Here is an 18444-nt window from a genome sequence, read left to right as displayed (position 1 = left end):
GGTAACAACCCCAGCTGTGACAGAGTTAGGTAAAGACAACACAGTGAAGACTTCCTGTGGGGGAAGGAGGTGGACACTGTCTGCAGAGACAGCAGGATTGTGATAGGTAGGAGAGCCCGGAGGGTTGGCACAGGCTCCTGTGGGAGAAGCCTCGAGCTATGGCCTATAAGGCACAAGGAGATCCCTTGGGGAAGCTGCCAGACTCCTGGGGAAAGGAAGCAGTGAAGTAAAGCATGCGAAGACACAACAAAGGAAGAATTCTACAGCAGGTTAGATTCGCATGGAGGATGCCTGAGGTAGCATCAGCAGAAGATGTATTTGCTCAGCAGAGGAGGGGAAGACAGACTCCTGAGAACAAAGGGGTGCCGTGATCAGGACAGGTTGCAGGGAAGCAACACAATGGAGCTCAGAGATAGGAAATGGCCCAGGAAAACAGCACATCCAGGCCAGGACCTGAGGCAGACAGGGAAAGGCCAAGGATAAGTTTTGCAAACCCAACTGCAGGAGCACTGTAGGCTCCTATGAGGAAGGGCCAGCAGAACGTGTCAGTGGAGCCCAAGAGGGTGGACATTTACCATGGGCTTCCAGTTGGACCTTTACGGATGGTCCACAGCAGAGTTTCCCTGGCAGGCAGCACCGCTTTCCTGTTGAGCTCTGTTGTGCTGCTGTGGGAGCCCTGCCCATGTAAGCTGCACAAACCGCAGTCCGACTAGCATACCAAAGTGATCCCAGTCCTCATGCAGATTCTGAATCTCCAACTGGTTCCGGCCCTCGGTAAAGATGGGCTTGGGATTCTTCTCAAAGCCCCCAGAGAGGATGCCACCTTGCCAACTGCGGATATAGATCCTGCCATCTGGGTCCACGATCGCTGCAGAGGAAAGATGAGATGGTACGGGAGAGTTGGGAAATGTGGGAAAATGATCAGCCTTGTTTATATCAAAAGAGACCCTGTTCCATGTGCACGGAAACTGGGGGCACAAAAAGGACTCACTAATTAGTGAGTGAAAGGAATTCACTAGGAGGTGAATCAGGCCCTCTGGTCAGAGAGCTGGGTAGCCAGGGGAACATAAATATTATGAGAGAGAGGAGATTTCCACCTCCCAGCCCTAGTGTACAGATGTGCACTCTCCTTCAAAGGAGCCAAAACCAGATGTGTGGAGAGGAAGGGTTGTTATCTCCCCCTACTACTCATCAACAACAAAGAAATGCTATTATAAAACCTTAAGTTCAGCAGAAAGAGAAACACTCCCCTCACCGCCCCCGCACTGCACCGCACATACTCTGGGCACAGCAGCCTCTTAGGGAAACACAGCAGCAAGGCTAGTACCATCCTGCAAGATCACACGGTGCCTATTTGACGCACCCATCTGAGACACAACCACCCGCAAATCAAGAGTCAAAATCAGTTGAGATTGTGGCTCAGGAATATCCGAGCTGGCAACCTCAAACAAGAACTTTGTTTTTTTTCCCTGCGGCAAGCGTTTTGAGTGGACAGACAGCTCCCCGCACCTCAGCTCTAGAAGAGAATGCTCGCAACAAGTGGGCCTCAACCCAGGGCCCATTTCCGGCAGAGTTCAGGACTACGGGAAATATCTGCACCCCATCAGCTCCGCCTCACCAGCCAGCCTTGCCTTTGGAAGGACAAAGCTAGTTCATCAGCAAAACAAAACAGAATAGGAGAGTTCTCACTTGGCATGTTGCTCTCCGAGGGGGTCTTCAAGGGGCGAGTCAGGAGGTAAAAGTGCTCGCAGGCGTGGAGCGGAATACTGATCGGCTCCTCATTGGAATGACCCAGCTCATAGGCCCACTGAAACCAGAAAGGGTTAGTTAGGGTGGGAGTGACTGGGAGAAAGCTGAGTCCTATGCATGTTTCATTTTCATCTGCACGTTTTTGCTACAGCAAAGAGCAGGGCAATGTCTGTGCTGCTGTAATACTGCCTGATGCAGAGAAGGGACTATTTACTTTTTCTTCCTCACTACTTAGATCGTAAGCTCTTTGAGAGAGGGAACACCCTTTTGTTGTGTTTGCACGGCAGCTAGCACAACGCATGCTGGGTCCATGACTTGGAATCTAGGTGCTGTGATGCCACAAAACAGACAAAACCCACAAGAATATATATGGTAAAGTCACTCCTGGTTTGGCTTCTGAAGAAAACAGAATATGGACAATGATTCTTCTGTTGGGCTCCAGGAGTGCTGTGGTCCCATGTTACCAGGATGGCCACCTGCAGGCTGAGAAACATCAACTGGCAAACAGATCATCAGGGCTGAGAAGCAGTGACAGAACGATCGAGGGTTTCCAGAAAAGTTACTGTCTCATTAAAAGATAAAGCAAAGTCCTTCAGCTCAGAAGGATGTGCTCCTTCCCACTGAGCGAGACATTACTTGAAAAATGGCCATTACTCTTTCCATGTGCTCCTTCCCACTGAGGTGGCCATTACTTGAAAAAGTATGTCGCCCTCTGTCTTCTACTTTCCAGAGTGAGTAAACCCAATTTTTTCAACCTTCCCTCACATAAGTAACAGTTTCCAGGCCTTTAATCGTTTTTGTTGTTCTCCTCAGGGCTTCCCCCAATTTGTCCACATCTTTCCTGAAATGTGGCATCCAGGACTGGACATAATACTCAAGTTGTGACCTCATCAGCACAGAGCAGAACAGAAGAATTACTTGTTGTGTCTTACCTACTATATCGCAGCACGATATTGGGTCCCTTCGGAAGCGTTACGCAGTTGACTCATATTTAGCACGTGGTCAGCTACGACCACTACCGCCCCGCAGATCCCTTTCCATATTACTCCTTCCTGCACAGTCATTTCCCATTTTCTTTGTGTCAGATGTGGAGTGGAGTACTTTCATAGAATCATAGGGCTGGAAGGGACCTTAGGAGGTCATCTGGTCCAGCCCCCTGCTTCAAGTAGGATCAACCCCCACTAAGTCATCCCAGCCAGCACCTTTGTCAAGCTGGGACTTAAAAACCTCTAGGGATGGAGAATCCACCACCTCTGTAGGAAACACATTCCAGTGCTTCACCACCAGCTTGGTGAAGTAGTTTTTCCTAATATCCAACCTACTCCTCTCATTCTGTAACTTCAGACCTTTGCTCCTTGTTCTGCCGTCTGACACCACTGAAAACCATTTCTTTCCATCCTTTTCAGAGCTCCCCTTCAGGAAGTTGAAGGCTGCTATTAAATCACCTCTCAGTCTTCTCTTCTGTAAACTAAACAAGCCCAAATCCCTCAGCCTCTTCTCATAGGTCATGTGCTCCAGCCCCTTAATTGTTTTTGTTGCCCTCCGCTAGACCCGCTCCAGCACATCCACATCCTTTTTATACTGGGGGGCCCGAAACTGGACACAATATTCCAGATGTGGCCTCACCAGTACTGAAGAGAGGGAAATAACCACTTCTCTTGCCATTTTTGAACTTCATCCTATTTACTTTAGCCCATTTCTCTGATTTGTCCAGCTCATTCTGAATTCTAATCCTAACCTGCAAAACACTTGCAACCCCTCCTAGGCTGGTAATGCTTGCAAACATCACAAGTGTACTCTATATGCCATTATCTAAATCAGTGTTTCTTAAACTTTTTGAGACCGCAGACCACAAAACGATAGTATTTTTTATGCAGAACACTGTTGAAAATTTTCTTGGAAAAAAATCCATATTCAGCAAAAACAAAATGAAGTAATTTAATCTGGTATCATAGCAATGAAGTAGTAACATCGTATCTTGTTTTAATAACAAACTTCATACCATCTGTGTATGATACCAACAACGCATCAGACACCTGCGAGTTGCTCACAGAACACTTGTGTTTTGCGGAACAGAGTTTAGGAAAACACTGATCCAAATCATTTGATAAAGATACTGAACAGAACCACATCCAGAACTGATTCTGGAGGGATCCCACTCACTATGTGCTTCCAGCAAGACTGTGAAGTGTAGATAAACACTCTCCGGGAACTGGTTTGAAACCTGTTATGCACCTGTGTTATAGGAGTTCCATCTAGGTGGTATTTGGAAGGCAATGCAAGACAGCATCAAAAGCCTAAGGTTATGTCTACGCCTACCGGAAATGTCAACGGCTGCTACGCAATTTTAGGTATGCCAACTGCATACCTAAAATCTATTTTGCAGCCATCAACGTTGGTCCCTGTCCCCATTGCAGAATGTCGACAGGAGCACTCCTCCTGCAGACGCTCCTTAAACCTTGCGATGTGCAAGGGGAATGCTGGGGTCAACGCTGACCCCAGAACGCACCCCAGAAGATTGAAACTAAGTGTTCAGTCTTCCTCAGCTAGTGTAGATGTAGTCTAACACAAGATGTATCATAACCACCCCTTCCACGCATCCACAGCGCTGGTTCCCCTGTCAAGGAGTGCTGTCAGGTTGGTTTTTCTGGGGAGATGATTGGTGCTCATTCATTCTGAAGAAATGCAACATGCTCTTTTCACTGCTTGAGCTCCTCCTCTGCTATTGCAGCTACTGAATGCACCAGAATCCTTACAAGGAAGGGGCGACTCCCGTCGTATCTCACCTGCCCAGCGCAGTTGACAAAATACTGGCACTCAATCTGGCCTCTGTCAGTCTCCACTCCGGTCACACAACCCTTCTGGACCATGACATGGCTGACACTTGTCCGCTCGTGGATCTGGACACCTGCACAGAACGGGCAGAGAAAGGAGTTACCACAGATCTTACTGCTAGGGTGAAACATCAGGCTGCTAACCCCAGCACCAAAATAACAGCCTCTCCCCGCATTTCAGGCAAAGGTATTTCCTCTTTCTAGATGTGCCCCTGTCCCCCATGGAAAACAGCAGAATGGCTTGTGTACACAAAATGGTGTACAACGCCTTGAGCGCCTATGTACAATGAAGCAGGACAGATGTTGTAATAGAGTGGACTGGAGTCGCAGCCTATTAGCGTGGGACTTACACCAGGTGACAGTAACAAACAAACGGAGGGGACATAGCTATTAAGAAGACAGAAGTGATGTGAAAAAGCAGCTCTGTAAACCATAACAGAGACGCTCTGAAACTGCATTTATAAATGCTGGAGTCTGAAGTTTGGTGGGTAGCAGAGCCACGCAAGCTAATGTCTAGTTCAGGGGAACACAGTTGTTTTGCCCCAGTATAGGGCACGACACTAACAGTAAGAAAGACCTGGAGAGAAATGCAACTGTCAAACAGGCCGGGCGATTGTGGGGCACCGGGGTTGGTGGCACTCTGCGAGACTGTCATGTTCTTCCCAAAGACAACAACATGAAGTCGTAAGTAGAGTGTTATGACAGGTTAACCTGTAAAACTGGCATCACCAGAGTGCTGGAGGAAGGTGGTATTGGCCTCATCCATCACTATACACAAAGGAGAGGCAGATGCCCTGTGGCGTCTACCTTCCTCACCTCATAACCCTTCTTCACTCTGGCCAAGCTCCCCTCCCATCTCCTTCGCAATATCATGACTTTGTCCCTTCTCTCAGGCCATCCCAAGTGCACTGAACAAGTTCCAACTGGCATATGCTAGGTCCACCTCCAAGCCCCATATGTCCAATTAAATATTCCAGCTTGTGGCCACGCGCCCTTCTGGGTTCATATCGAAAATGAAACTGTCCAGACTGGTTTGAATCTACTTGCGCCTGTAGACTAAGCTTCCATCCGAGTTCCTTCCTATGGTAAAACATTGTAAGACTTACAGCATTGTGTGTGTGTGTGTGTGTGTATATATATAATTACTCATATTTATTGCTCATACTAAAGATCTCTAAAGATGTAAAACTCTATCAAGAACTGATCCGACTTTAGGGTGGAGAAAAAAGGATTTACAGAATATTTCCTGTTTAAAAAATGAGCAGACTTTGGCAACCAAAACAAAGATGAACCCCAAATCTACCCCCACCCCCACCAAAGGGTTATTTTCCTCTGCAACAAGACCGACCTCACACAAATGAGCAGGCATGTTATAGATTGAAAATATTCATACCATTCCGAGAGGCAGCATTTGCCAGAGCAAGACTCACATCGGCAGATGATACAACTGCATCCTCTGGCACCCACATGGCACCCACGAGGTCATGAATGTTGATGAGCGGGTGTAGTTGTGACACTTGTTTTGGAGCCATGATTTCACAGGGGATCCCCATTACACTACCACAGAACACACAGAAGATGCTTGCTGTTAGCTTCTCAGGAAAGGCAAGCCCAGGAGGGGTCCAAGATAGCAGTTTCTGTCCGACACATACCTGAGCCTTGAGGCAATGCGCTTCAGGGAGATCAGACGATCCTGAGTTTGAGCCAGTGAGATAGAGCCTGTCTTCATGTAATCTGGGACAATGTCCAAGCAAAGTCAAGTCAGCATTTGGCAGCTTCTTCAAGCCCTGGTGTTTCTAGTGCCAACAGACAGCAAACAAGGAAACCCTGCTTCCCAGGTCATACACTGATTAGCTAATACCTGACAACTGTTTTAGACGGCACAGTTTAATTTAGCCTTTAAAATGTATTTTAAAAGCTACTTTATACTAAACCTTACTCAGGTTCCTAAATACTCTCACAGATTATAATCCACACATTCCTGCCCAGGAAAGCAGAAATTAGCAGGGAAAGAGGTTAGAACTAGGGATTTGGGCCACTGCCCCAGGTGCTCTAGTAACTACTTAATAATCTGGAGGAAAAACTTTAACATTTAGTAAATAAATAAAAAATTTTGGCGCCAAACTAGCTCCACTGGCTTTAATGGGCAAATATGACCCTTTAATGATTAACCTTAACTATAGGCAGGGCAAGTCTATTCAGGTTGCCTGACACGTTCCACTATAAGACCTTGTTTTCTGTTGCTTAGAAGTCAGCCAAATGTTAACTGTGGGCTGAAAAGATCTATGTCAGTTGTCTGCCTCAAACTGGCGGGTTTTTTTGTTGTCGTTTTTGAAAATTTCATCTTAAATGATTCAGACGTTCTGAGGATGAGGCTAGGGAAAAATGCACTGTATTGGTCATGTTGAGTTTTTCAGCACTCTCTTTCCAAGAAGCTAAAGTTCCCCCAGCTTTGGAACAGGGGTTGCTTTAGCATCAGAGATCTACCTTTTGCAGTCCCCGCAAAACTAATGTATGCATTTGAAAAAAATCAGTGTAAACTTGCTAGGGTTCTACATCTAAATCTCCAAAGAGCCTGTCCACACTGAGCATGCCTTGGCCTGGGGCTAAGCAGTTCTTTTTATTGCTCTTTGATAGGGGCCGATCATTGGAATGGAGAACTGTGCAGAGGAAGAAGCTACCGAATCCAAATGCAGAAGGAGCAGGACCTGGGAAGGGAATGCCAGCGGAAGTTGGCTGGGACAAGGAGATGGAGGCAAAGGAAAAAACCTGGGAACTAGGCTCATGGAGAAGCATAAAAGACTGGCTGGGCAGAGACTGAGTCAGAAGTGGGTGATTGAGATCAGATGGATTTGGGGGAAGGGAGAGGGCAGATGGGCACCGATGGGCAAGGACACTGGGATCTGAGCCAGAGGAGTGCGGGGGAAAGGAGAGATGGGCAGCAGATTGGATAAGGAGACAGCGTTCAGGGTAGGATTAAGGCTGGTTGGGTAAAGCAACTGGGACTAGGGAAGGGCTGAAGTCACAGTGACTGAAGAAGTCCAGGGAGGGACACGGGGATTGTGGAGAACATGGCTGTGTGCTGCTGGGACTGGGGGAGACAGAGGAGGCGCTGGGGATGGGCAGGGGGACTGAGATGGGGAAAAGTTGGAAGGGCTTGGCAAAAGGGGTCAGGTTTGGGGCAGCAGACAGAAGACTCTGTATGCCCTAAATCACACTACTGTCCAGATCCTGGAACAGCATCTCAGGTCCCCAAGTCTCAGTGTCTCTCTCCTACCAGTAAATATTTGAGAAGTCCACAGTCTATGTCCCAACCCCTTGCGTGCTGGTCCACAGAGGGTGACAACCTATTACTGCCATCACTTACTTCATTAGATCATGTGGCTTAACTCATACGGCGAATCTAAAGGTTTTGACCCTGCTGACGACCCACGTGGGTTTCAATACGTTGCCACATGATGGAATTTCTGCTTTTCCCGTTTCTGCATGTAAACTACATTAAAGGTCAAGCACTCAGCACTCAAGATAGTCCTGAATTAAGGAAATCTGAACACTTAATTTGGCCCCCTTGTGCACCTGTATCAAGATCGTTCTTCATTACATGCTCATACAATATATTTCCTATGCAGCCTCTAACTCACTCAGTGTACACGGGGGATTTGCTGGGCGGATGGGGCAGTGAATCATGATTGTGTAATGGTAAGTGAAGCAGAGGATTATGGTAAGAGAAATGATGACTTCATGGTTCAGGCAGCTGAATGTTCACCTGGCAAACTAGATGCTACCCCTGGTTCTGTCGCTTAGTTCCTAGGTGATATAAGCAAGTCACTTGTCATAGCGCTCTCTAACTGCAAGTTTATTCCCTGCATGCCTAACTTCAGAGTCCCAGTGCCGGATCTGGTGAAGTGTTGAGCACTCACAACTTCAATAAAAGTCCATGGAACGGGGCACTGCATTTTGCACAGTCTAAGTGCTATATCAGAAAACTTAAGACACTACATGTCCCCAAATTAGTGCATACTTTAGACCAGCAATGGGGAACCTAGGTGAGTGAGTGGGGTGCATGAGTGGCTCTCTAGCTCAATGGGCTGCAAGACTGTTGTGACCAAGACGGTCTCCCACGATAGGGGAGACCTTGAACTTGAGGGGTGTGCTGATTGAACCACAGCAGCCCTTCGACTAGACACAGACAGAAACCCCAATTAGCCACATGCAGCTTGCGTGTTGCAGGTTGCCCCCTACTGGTTTAGGCCCTATCTGCAAAAGGGGAATCACAACGCCTGATCTCACAGGACTCTTATAAAATAAAGTCATTACTGTTCGTGAAGCACTCAGCTGTCGCAGAAACAGAGAGGGAACCGTGCTAGTCTATACACTATCAAAACAAAAAGCATGTACAGGGGCTCGTCTGCATACTTGGCTTAATCTAATTCTTGGCCTTCCTCTCCCACCCCTCTCCTCTCTGATTTGTCCTCCTTGATTACTGTTTTTGGTTCTCTGTGCCTTAAATATTGAGTCTGTTCTGGTCTGGCTATGGTCTGTCCCACAAAAGCTCACCTAATAAATCATTTTGCTCGTCTTTAAAGTGCTACTTGACTGCTTTTTGTTTTCAGCTGTCGCAGTAATGGTCTTCCCATCTGAGGGAGATTCCCAACTCTGGAGCCATTCCTTTTAAGTGACATATCTGAGGCACAACCCTAGGTAGAGGTGTGATTAGAGGGGGTTTTGGAACAATTTGATATACTAAACAGTAATAAGTCACTGGGACTAGATGGTATCACCCAAGAGTGCTGAAAGAACTCAAATGTGAAACTGCGGCGCTGCTAACTAGTTTGTAACCTAGCATTTGAATCACCTTTTGTACCAAATGACTGGAGGACAGCTAATGTGACACCAATTTTTAAAAAGGGCTCTAGAGGTGATCCTGCCAGTCACAGACCCGTAAGTCTCACATCAATACTGGGCACGCTGGCTGAAAGTGTAGTAAAGGACTGAATGGTCAGACACATATTAACATGATCTGTTGGTGAAGAGTCAACATGGTTTTTGTAAAGCAAAAATAATGCCTCATCAATTTACTGGAATTCTGTGAGGCAGTCAGCAAGCATGTGTGATCAGAATTCCAGAAAGCCTTTGCCGAGGTGCCTCATCAAAGGCTCTTAAGCAAAGTAAGCTCTTATGGGATAAGAGTGAAGGTCCTGTAAGGCTGATAATGGGTTAAAATACAGGCAAAAATGGGTAGGACTAAATGGTTAGTTTTCAGAATGGAGATAGGTAACTAGTGGCGTCCCCCAAGGGTCCATACTGGGACTAATCCTATTCAACATATTTATAAATGACCTGGAGAAAGGGGTAAACAGATGTCAAAAGTTGCAATGATATAAAACTGCTCAAGATAGTTAAGGATAAAGTAGACTGTGAAGAGCTTCAAAAAGACCTCACAAAACTAAGTTACTGGTCAACAAAATGGCAGATAAAATTCAATACTGATAAACGCAAATTAATGCACATTGAAAAACATAATCCAACTATATATATAAAATGATGGGGACTAAATCAGCTATCACCAGTTAAGAGAGAACTTGGGGTCATTGCGGATAGTGCTCTGAAAACATCCCACTCAATGTGCAGCAGCAATCAAAAAAGCAAACAGACTGTTGGGGATCATTAAGAAAGGTACAGAAAGTAAGACAGAGTAGCATAGTGCCTCTGTTCGGTGGTTCCCAACCTTTTCAAGATGGGGATGCATTTTGAAAATTCAAGAAGACCTGCTGACCCAAGGCAATTCAAAACTGGCAGGGGAGGGAGGTTCTCCCCCAGGAAAAATGCACCCCCCATCTTAAACTCCTCTCAGCCCCTCCCCCAGGTTTAATCCCCTCTCAGCTAGGGTTATCAGATTTTTTGAAAACTGACATGGGACAGGAAGAACCACCCGTAGGATCCCCAGCCAGGGCTGCCTGTCCCGTATAAGATTTCCAAAACCTGTGGGGAAGGTGGTGGGGGTGCAGGGTCCCCACAGCCAAAAGCTGGCTGGGGTGCAGAGCCCTGGCTGGCAACATCAGTTGCATGACAACCTTTGTAGCCCCGTGGCTTGAAGCTGGTTGGGGGGTGCAGAGCCCTGGCCGGCAACGGCAGCTGCAGGAGCCCGGCCAGGTGTCGGGGGGCGTCCCCTGCTGTCCCATGGCTTTAAGTCAGCTGGGTATGGAGCCTTGGCTGGCAGCACCAGCTGGGGGACTCTGGCTGGTGTGGAGGAACCCCTGTAGCCCCACAGCTTGAAGCTGGCTGGGGCGCAGAGCCCTGGCCAGCAACAGCAGCTGCAGAACCCCCGGCCAGATGTGGGGGCAACCTCCACTGTCCCACAGCTTGAAGCTGGGGAGCACTGACCAGCTCTCAGCCCCACCTGCTCCATAGCAGGCTTAAACTTAAGCCACCCTGGTCCACCACCGACCTCACAGATGAGTTCTACTGCCCTGCTGACCCCTGCTGCTCCTTTGTTGGGCTCTGCCCAGCTGCCCCCCAGCTCTATCACTCCCTTCCTCCACCTGCAGCCAAGCAGCTCCCTCCCCTGCAGGCCCAAACTGGACTCAATTTAATTGGTTTCAGTGCGGGATCCCTCCTGCCGGCTGTTACACTAAGTAAATTGAATTCCATTTGAAAACCGCAGGGCACGGACTGGGAGCCAACGAGGAGTCAAGTGGCGGAGCTGCAAATGGCTCCTTAAGAGCCAGCCTGCAAACCTCAGAAAATCTAATCAAAGGCTGGGAATACCTGCTCTGTATAAATCCATGGTACACCCACATCTTGAATACTGCATGCAGATGTAGGTGCCTCATCTCTAAAAAGTTATGTTGGCATTGGAAAGAGTTCAGAAAAGGGCAACAAAAATGATCAGGGGTATAGAATGGCTGCCATACAAGGAGAAATTAAGACTGACACTCTTCAACTTGGAAAAGAGACAACTAAGAGGGGATATGATAGAGGTCTATCAATTCATGACTGGTGTGGAGAAAGTGAATAAAGAAGAACTATTTACTTCTTCCCATAACACAAGAACTAGGGGTCACCAAATGAAACTAACAGGGAGCAGGTTTAAAACAAACAAACAAAAGGAAGTATTCCTTCACACCATCTGTGGAACCTGAAGAATTTCTTCTTCACTTTGTGGAACTCCTTACCAGAGTGTGAAGGCCCAGACTAGAACAGGGTTCAGGAAAAGAGCTAGATAAATTTGTGGAGTATAATTTGATAAATGATCATAGAAGTCATTTGACAGCTTCCTGGAGGAGTCATGAAACTATTAGCCAGGATGGGCAGGGACAGTGACCCTTAGACTCAGTTTTCCAGGAGCCAGGAATGGGCGACAGGGTTGGATCACTTGAGCATCTGTTAAGTCCAGCTGTGGCACCTGGCACCGGCCACTGCCAGAATATAGAATACTGGGCTCGATGGACCTTTGGTGTGACCCAGTATGTTCTTATGAACATCAAGGAAACCCAATAAGGAAACTAACAACTCTGTTTTTAAAATAACATGCAGTAAATAAGAGATGATGCCATACGATGAACAGCTGCTTGTTAAGAGAATAATATCCATTCTGTGCATTGTATGAGGCCTACTGTTTCATAACACATACATAAAAGGAGACTGAATTAAGGCTGCGAAACAAACTTAATTCTGGCATATCCTAAATTTTGAGTGCTTGATTTTGAGAAGTGAAGTATGTTCCTTTTATGGAGTTGTAGAAAATGTGGGAAACATCAGCACTTTTAGGAAAAATGTTTCCCTAATGATTTTTATATTGGGATCTACTATGACCCAAGGGGTCTTCTCTCGGATAAGGCTAAGAGATGTATGTAGGTGAAACACGCATGTCAAGATTGGCATGAACGAATCATCAAGAACTGACACCTTATCATTGGCTTCCCTTGGAGACATAACGGAAGATCAAGGGCTGACATTAGCTTTTAATGCCTAGGAGAAAAAAGAGGCAAATCATGCACAACCAAAGTGACTAGGGCTAGAAACACAGAACTGAGGGGTCAGAAAACTGTTACATTGACACTGCTGCCTGTGGAGTAAGAGAGACTTCGTGGAAATTCTGGGTGAAAGAGGCAGGTTGATGGGCCAGGATGAATGTGCAAGTAAGCTTTGCTCTTCCACTGTCGTTCAAGGACCCTACAATATTGTATTTTAGTTGACTAATAAAAGATGTCCTGTCCTGTGTTGCTGCAAACATCCGCCGGCTGCATAGCTCCCTAAAGGGAAAAGTCTCCCTCCAACAGCAGTTCAGATTCTTTTGGACTTACTGAAGGAGCCATCATGAGAAACAGCGGTGCTGAACTTAAGGTCCAGCTTCAAAGCAACGGAGTGCCTCAACAGACTGTTTAAAGGCTGGAGGTAACCTCACCCTGTGAATCTGTAATAGTGGGCCACTATTAAAGCTGGCTGGAAACAGGTGTGGAGTTGTTGCTACTGGGCACTCATCCGCTGTTTCTTTTGTAATGCGCAGTTGTGCGCATAATATAAACAAGCACTTTCTGTAACCATTGCTGGAGTTACAAAAATGAACGCATCTGCATAAGCCTCATGGTTAACGCTAATTAACTCTTCCTCAAATAACTCTCACTCTGCTGATATGTTACATAATGGGGGCTATTTTCTTTCGTAAATTCTGCCCAGACCTGTCACAGGCACGGTGCTCTAAATGACGGCAGCAGACAAGTCAAATGCAAAGCTGCCATGGGAGTTTCCAAGGGGAAAGGAAGCTGAGAGAACTAAAGCCCCATTCAGTGCTTAGAAACCAGCCATTACGGATGCTAGCGTGACTCTCATTCCAAGCCACAGGAAGCAGTGGGGTTCACGTGAATCCACTTGGCAGGGCATTGATCCAGAGGCTCCCTTTCTTACCTGTTTTAATTCCTGTCTCTTTTTCTAACTGCTGATACAGCTTGTTCGAATAGTCCGCCATCTTGAGCTCTATGGACAAGTGCCTGACTGTGCTCACAATGCCAGCACAGAATCGAGTGGAGCCAGCAGCAAGCCTGCAGGAGAAAATACAGTGACGGCCTCATACAAAACACTACCATAACAGAGCCTCTAGTTCAGGGGCAGCCTCACAACAAGAGCCTCTCAGATGCACATGGCATTGCTGCTCCTTTTACTGGCAGCTAATTGTTGCTTGCGTGTGAGGCTGCAAGAAGATCAAATCACAGTAAGATGTGGTGGGAGAGGAGAGGAGAGAACATCTCAGAACTGAGGTGGGCATGAATTCCTGGTACTTGGAGCTGATGTGAGAGAAATACACCTTGTTTGTTAAGAGTCCTCTCCATTTGGAATACCACACTGACTGGGCAGATCCCACGTCCAGATGCTTGCAACCCCTGCTACGATAAAGCTCCACTGGGCACTCCAGCTCCAGAGTGCATTTTTAGCTGCCTATGGATAAGGTGCACCCTAGACTTGCATTCCAGCAAGAGACAAAGATGGCAGGAAAACAACTCTCCCAGGGACAGGCAGGGTGGGGCTGGGAGCAGAAAAAAAGAGAACTTCAGTTAAGGACCCAAGCCAAGCACAGTACTTCTGCTGGTACTTTAATAAAGAAAAAAAAATCAACCCTTTACCTGCCCTGCTCCAGTAAGACTATATCCTTCCATCCTAGTTTGGAGAGGTGGTATGCAACGGAGGTGCCCATGATTCCACCACCACAGATTACCACCTGAGCCTGAGCTGGCAGGGAAACAGGGGGAGGCTCTGCTGCAGACGTGCTGGTATGCCGGGAGCTGAAGGTGCTTCTCCATCTTGGGCTGACTGTCCGCCACGGAATATCTGACAGTAACCGAGGAAACATCCCGCTGGGTGTCAGTCAACTTTCTCAAGGCACCACCTATCCACGGTAAGATGTTAGCTCACTGCTATTTCTTGTAAGCAAGGAAAAAGTAACAGAGATTACAACCACCACCTAGAACATGACATGTGCAAAGCTGTTCTTGGGAACTGAAAGACAGGGAGGAGGTGGGTGGCATGTGATAAGTTATCTTGAAAGCCCGTATGCTAGTAACTTGGAATCTTTAAATGCTGATGGATGCATAAGCAGGAAACATTTAGTGCAGACAGAGTTCTCAAAGAACAGCCTTGCTTCTGAAAGGAACTAGGCAGAGCAGGAAACTGCTAATGAGATCCAGAGTTTCTCTCTTTTAAATTTTTCTTAGCTCACTAATGAGGAAGAAAACCAGGTAAAGTTTTGACAGATACATAGGACATCTGTTCAAGGTGTCAGGAGCTGCAGAGAAGACTCTTGCATCAGTAACGGTGAGATCATGTGAAGGGACACAGCAGATACCCATGTGAACTGAATGGGGGGTGCAGGGAAGAAAGCAGAGAAAATCAAAGTCCATGGAAAGGCTGTAGGGAAATTTTTAATAGGTTTCTGAAATTAACCAGAACTTTGTGGAGTCTGAGAATGAAGTGGTATGTTTGTCCTTCAGCTGAGTGGAGAGGACTTTGTGCGTGTATTAGAATCCAGACAGCTGGGACCTAGAGGCTACACACAGGTGTTTCATAATGACACTAGTTTAACCATGGAAGGTGCTGGAGGCACCTTGCTGTGCAGTAAGCATTGCTCAGCCTGATTCACTGCTCTAGTCCCACTGCAGTGATCCATCCATTGCAACTTACCGGTTATATAACAACTTTTCTCCCTTTCTTCCATTTACCCCAACCTGTATTTAGTAATATCGGATTCTGATTTTATTCCGATCACAGCTTATTTGCAAATACCACACCCCCCAACTCCGAGTTGATAGAGCACAGCAAGTGATGCATAAAAACAGGCTGTGACATACTACATCTTGACTAGAGGTCTGCAGTAGGCGGAAAGAATACAGGGACCAACGTGTAACATCAGTAACTTGCACATGAGCATGAGGCCAGAAGTCACAAGACTCTAGGGCTGAAAAGAACCTGAAGAGGTGATCCAATCAAGCTCTCAGTGGCGAGGCAGACTGGAATACATGCAGATCATCCCTAACTAGGGTCTGTCTAACCCAGTCTTGAAAACCTCCAATGACAGATTGCACAAGCTCCCTAGGTAACTTGTTCCAGTGCTTAACTATCCTTACAGTCTGTGCACCCTACAAGCTGAGTGCTTGGGCAGCCACCCAGGAGAGATTAAAATATTGCCCAGCTGACTATGAAAGTGCCCACAGCTGGCAACATGAGTTTCTACTGGTGGTGCAAGTCCACACATTCATCAGTGCACATAAAATGTATTCAGAACATGGATGGGGAAAAAAAGAGAGGGAACAGCTTACAGTTAAAAAGTCTTTTTCCCTCCCCAACACCTAATGTCTCTCTTGCTGCAAACTAATCTTGTCCTAAAACTCCTTGTCCAGGCTCGTCACCATCCTCTTTAACCAAAGCTTTTAACACAGCTTTGAAAACTGTTATTAGAGCCCTTCCTAGTTTTTGTGTGTCTACACTAAACGTATCCAACTCTTCAGGTACCTTTTCTAAACTTGTTTGTATGGCTGCCTTCTAGGGATGTTAAAATGGTTAACTAGTTATACAATAGCAATGAACTGAGCAGCAGTTTTAACTCTGATACAGACGCAGCTGTGAGGTCCTGATGTTGGCCCCTCCATGATGGGGTCTGCTGTGACCAGATGCAGCTGGCAGCCATTGGAGTTGACTAACAAGGACTGGTTAACTCCTTACCAGGAAGCCTCAAGCTTACCATTCAACAGCTTTCCTTCCCTCTAGACTTTCACCAGCTGTACTCATTGGTCTCAACGTGGCTCTGAGCCCTGGCTGCAGTCCTGCTACTGAGGTCTCCCTTGTTCCAAGAGCAGTGGACTCCCACCACCTTTCTGTGACTTGGGATTAACCTTTTAATGCCTCAGCCTGTGGCTCTTACCCTGTCCCGCTCAGCACTGGCAGCGCTGCTGGCCCTGGCCAGGGGCTATAACAGCGGCCCTGACCCATGAGTAGCTCGGGGGGGTGGCTGCTGCCTGCACTCCCCTTTGACATGACCACTCTCAGCCCCACCCCAGTCACATGTGCTGGACCTCGCTACCCTCCACTGCATCCCGCCCCACTGCACCCCATCCCCTGCAACAGCCAACCAGCCCTATACCCCCTCACACTGCACCCCACCCCAGCCCCCCGACCCCCTGCATTGCCCCCCGCCTCAGACACCGACCTTCCCCCACTGCACCCCATGCTGCCCCCTTCCTACCCCTGCATTGCCCCCACCTCAGACACCGACCTTCCCTCACTGCACCCCACCCTCTCACTGCACCCTACACTGCCCCCTTCCTACTCCTGCATTGCCCCCCGCCTCAGACACCAACCCTCCCCCACTGCACCCCACGCCGCCCCTTCCTACCCCTGCATTGCCCCCACCTCAGACACCGACTCTCCCCCACTGCCCCCTTCCCACCCCTGCATTGCCCCCACCTCAGACACCAACCCTCCCCCACTGCACCCCACGCCGCCCCTTCCTACCCCTTCATTGCCCCCCGCCTCAGACACCGACCTTCCCCCACTGCACCCCACACCGCCCCTTCCTACCCCTGCATTGCCCCCCGCCTCAGACACCGACCCTCCCCCACTGCACCCCACGCCGCCCCTTCCCACCCCTGCATTGCCCCCCGCCTCAGACACCGACCTTCCCTCACTGCACCCCACCCTCTCACTGCACCCTACACTGCCCCCTTCCCACCCCTGCATTGCCCCCCGCCTCAGACACCGACTCTCCCCCACTGCACCCCACGCCGCCCCTTCCTACCCCTGCATTGCCCCCACCTCAGACACCGACCTTCCCTCACTGCACCCCACCCTCTCACTGCACCCTACACTGCCCCCTTCCCACCCCTGCATTGCCCCCCGCCTCAGACACCGACCCTCCCCCACTGCACCCCACACCGCCCCTTCCTACCCCTGCATTGCCCCCACCTCAGACACCGACCTTCCCTCACTGCACCCCACACCGCCCCTTCCTACCCCTGCATTGCCCCCACCTCAGACACCGACCTTCCCTCACTGCACCCCACCCTCTCACTGCACCCTACACTGCCCCCTTCCCACCCCTGCATTGCCCCCCGCCTCAGACACCGACCTTCCCTCACTGCACCCCACACCGCCCCTTCCCACCCCTGCATTGCCCCCCACCTCAGACACCGACCCTCCCTCACTGCACCCCACACCGCCCCTTCCCACCCCTGCATTGCCCCCCGCCTCGGACCCCACCCTTCCCGGCCTGCCTCGAGAGCAGGGCGCCTCGCAGCCCCAGGGTCACCTGAGGGCGGGGACGTTGCCTCACCTGCCCTGTCCGCGCTTTACGGCCCGCTCCCCCGGAGTACGACAGCAGCGGACTCCTCGCCGTGCGTCAGCCCGCGCGGACCAATCAGGAGACGTCCTCGTCTCCTCCTCCCCCTGCCCCCCTCCCACCCCGCGTACCTCACGTGGCTTTGTTGCCGTTAGGGGCCGGCCCGCGCAGGGGGCGGTGGCAGGCTAGGCCTGCGCCTGCGCATTCAGTGCAGTAGGGGGCGGGGCTAACTGCGGCCACGCCCCCTGCTCCCCCTCCCCCTCAGTCCTCACCACAGGAGGCCGAGGTCACCTGCCCACGCCTGAGGGAGGGGGGCAGCTAGACCCCGGAGGACCCCACCTGAGCCACCCCCCAAGCTCACAGCCAATGAGCTGTGTGGGTGCAGGGCACACATTATTCCCTCCCCCCACACCCCCACTGGGCACCAGGCAGGGCAGGGACCCCCACGGGGCTACTGGCCAGGAGCTGCCCCCCTCTGCACCAGCCCTGTGCTCCACGGTCTCTAGAACCCCTGCCCCGGCCTCCCCTCACCCCCTC

General features: G+C 49.2%; 1 protein-coding gene across 10 annotated transcripts in view; it reads right to left on the bottom strand.

Moving 5' to 3' along the window:
- The window catches only part of PDPR (pyruvate dehydrogenase phosphatase regulatory subunit), a 40731-nt gene extending 22770 nt beyond the window's left edge, over positions 1-17961 (bottom strand). For 6 of the 10 annotated variants that reach the window (XR_012647426.1, XR_012647427.1, XR_012647428.1 and 3 more), the window contains exons 1-8: positions 17902-17961; positions 14204-14500; positions 13491-13624; positions 6236-6317; positions 5977-6140; positions 4536-4657; positions 1690-1807; positions 719-868 (exon numbers count right to left, since the gene is read on the bottom strand). Coding sequence is in view for 7 of the 10 variants with exons in the window: in XM_075008411.1 (XP_074864512.1) it covers positions 719-868; positions 1690-1807; positions 4536-4657; positions 5977-6140; positions 6236-6317; positions 13491-13624; positions 14204-14430 (997 nt within the window). In the remaining 3 variants the exon portion in view is untranslated. Of the gene's footprint in view, positions 1-718; positions 869-1689; positions 1808-4535; positions 4658-5976; positions 6141-6235; positions 6318-13490; positions 13625-14203; positions 14501-16314; positions 16578-17901 lie in introns of those variants that run through there. The other 4 variants (XM_075008408.1, XM_075008407.1, XM_075008409.1 and 1 more) reach the window with 4 other exon arrangements.
- Between the last annotated feature and the right edge of the window lie 483 nt (positions 17962-18444).

The sequence above is a fragment of the Carettochelys insculpta genome, chromosome 14, assembly GCF_033958435.1.
Source record: "Carettochelys insculpta isolate YL-2023 chromosome 14, ASM3395843v1, whole genome shotgun sequence".
Taxonomy (NCBI): domain Eukaryota; kingdom Metazoa; phylum Chordata; order Testudines; family Carettochelyidae; genus Carettochelys; species Carettochelys insculpta.
Note: the sequence above shows the minus strand (reverse complement) of the source record. Positions and strands in the feature narration are given on the sequence as shown.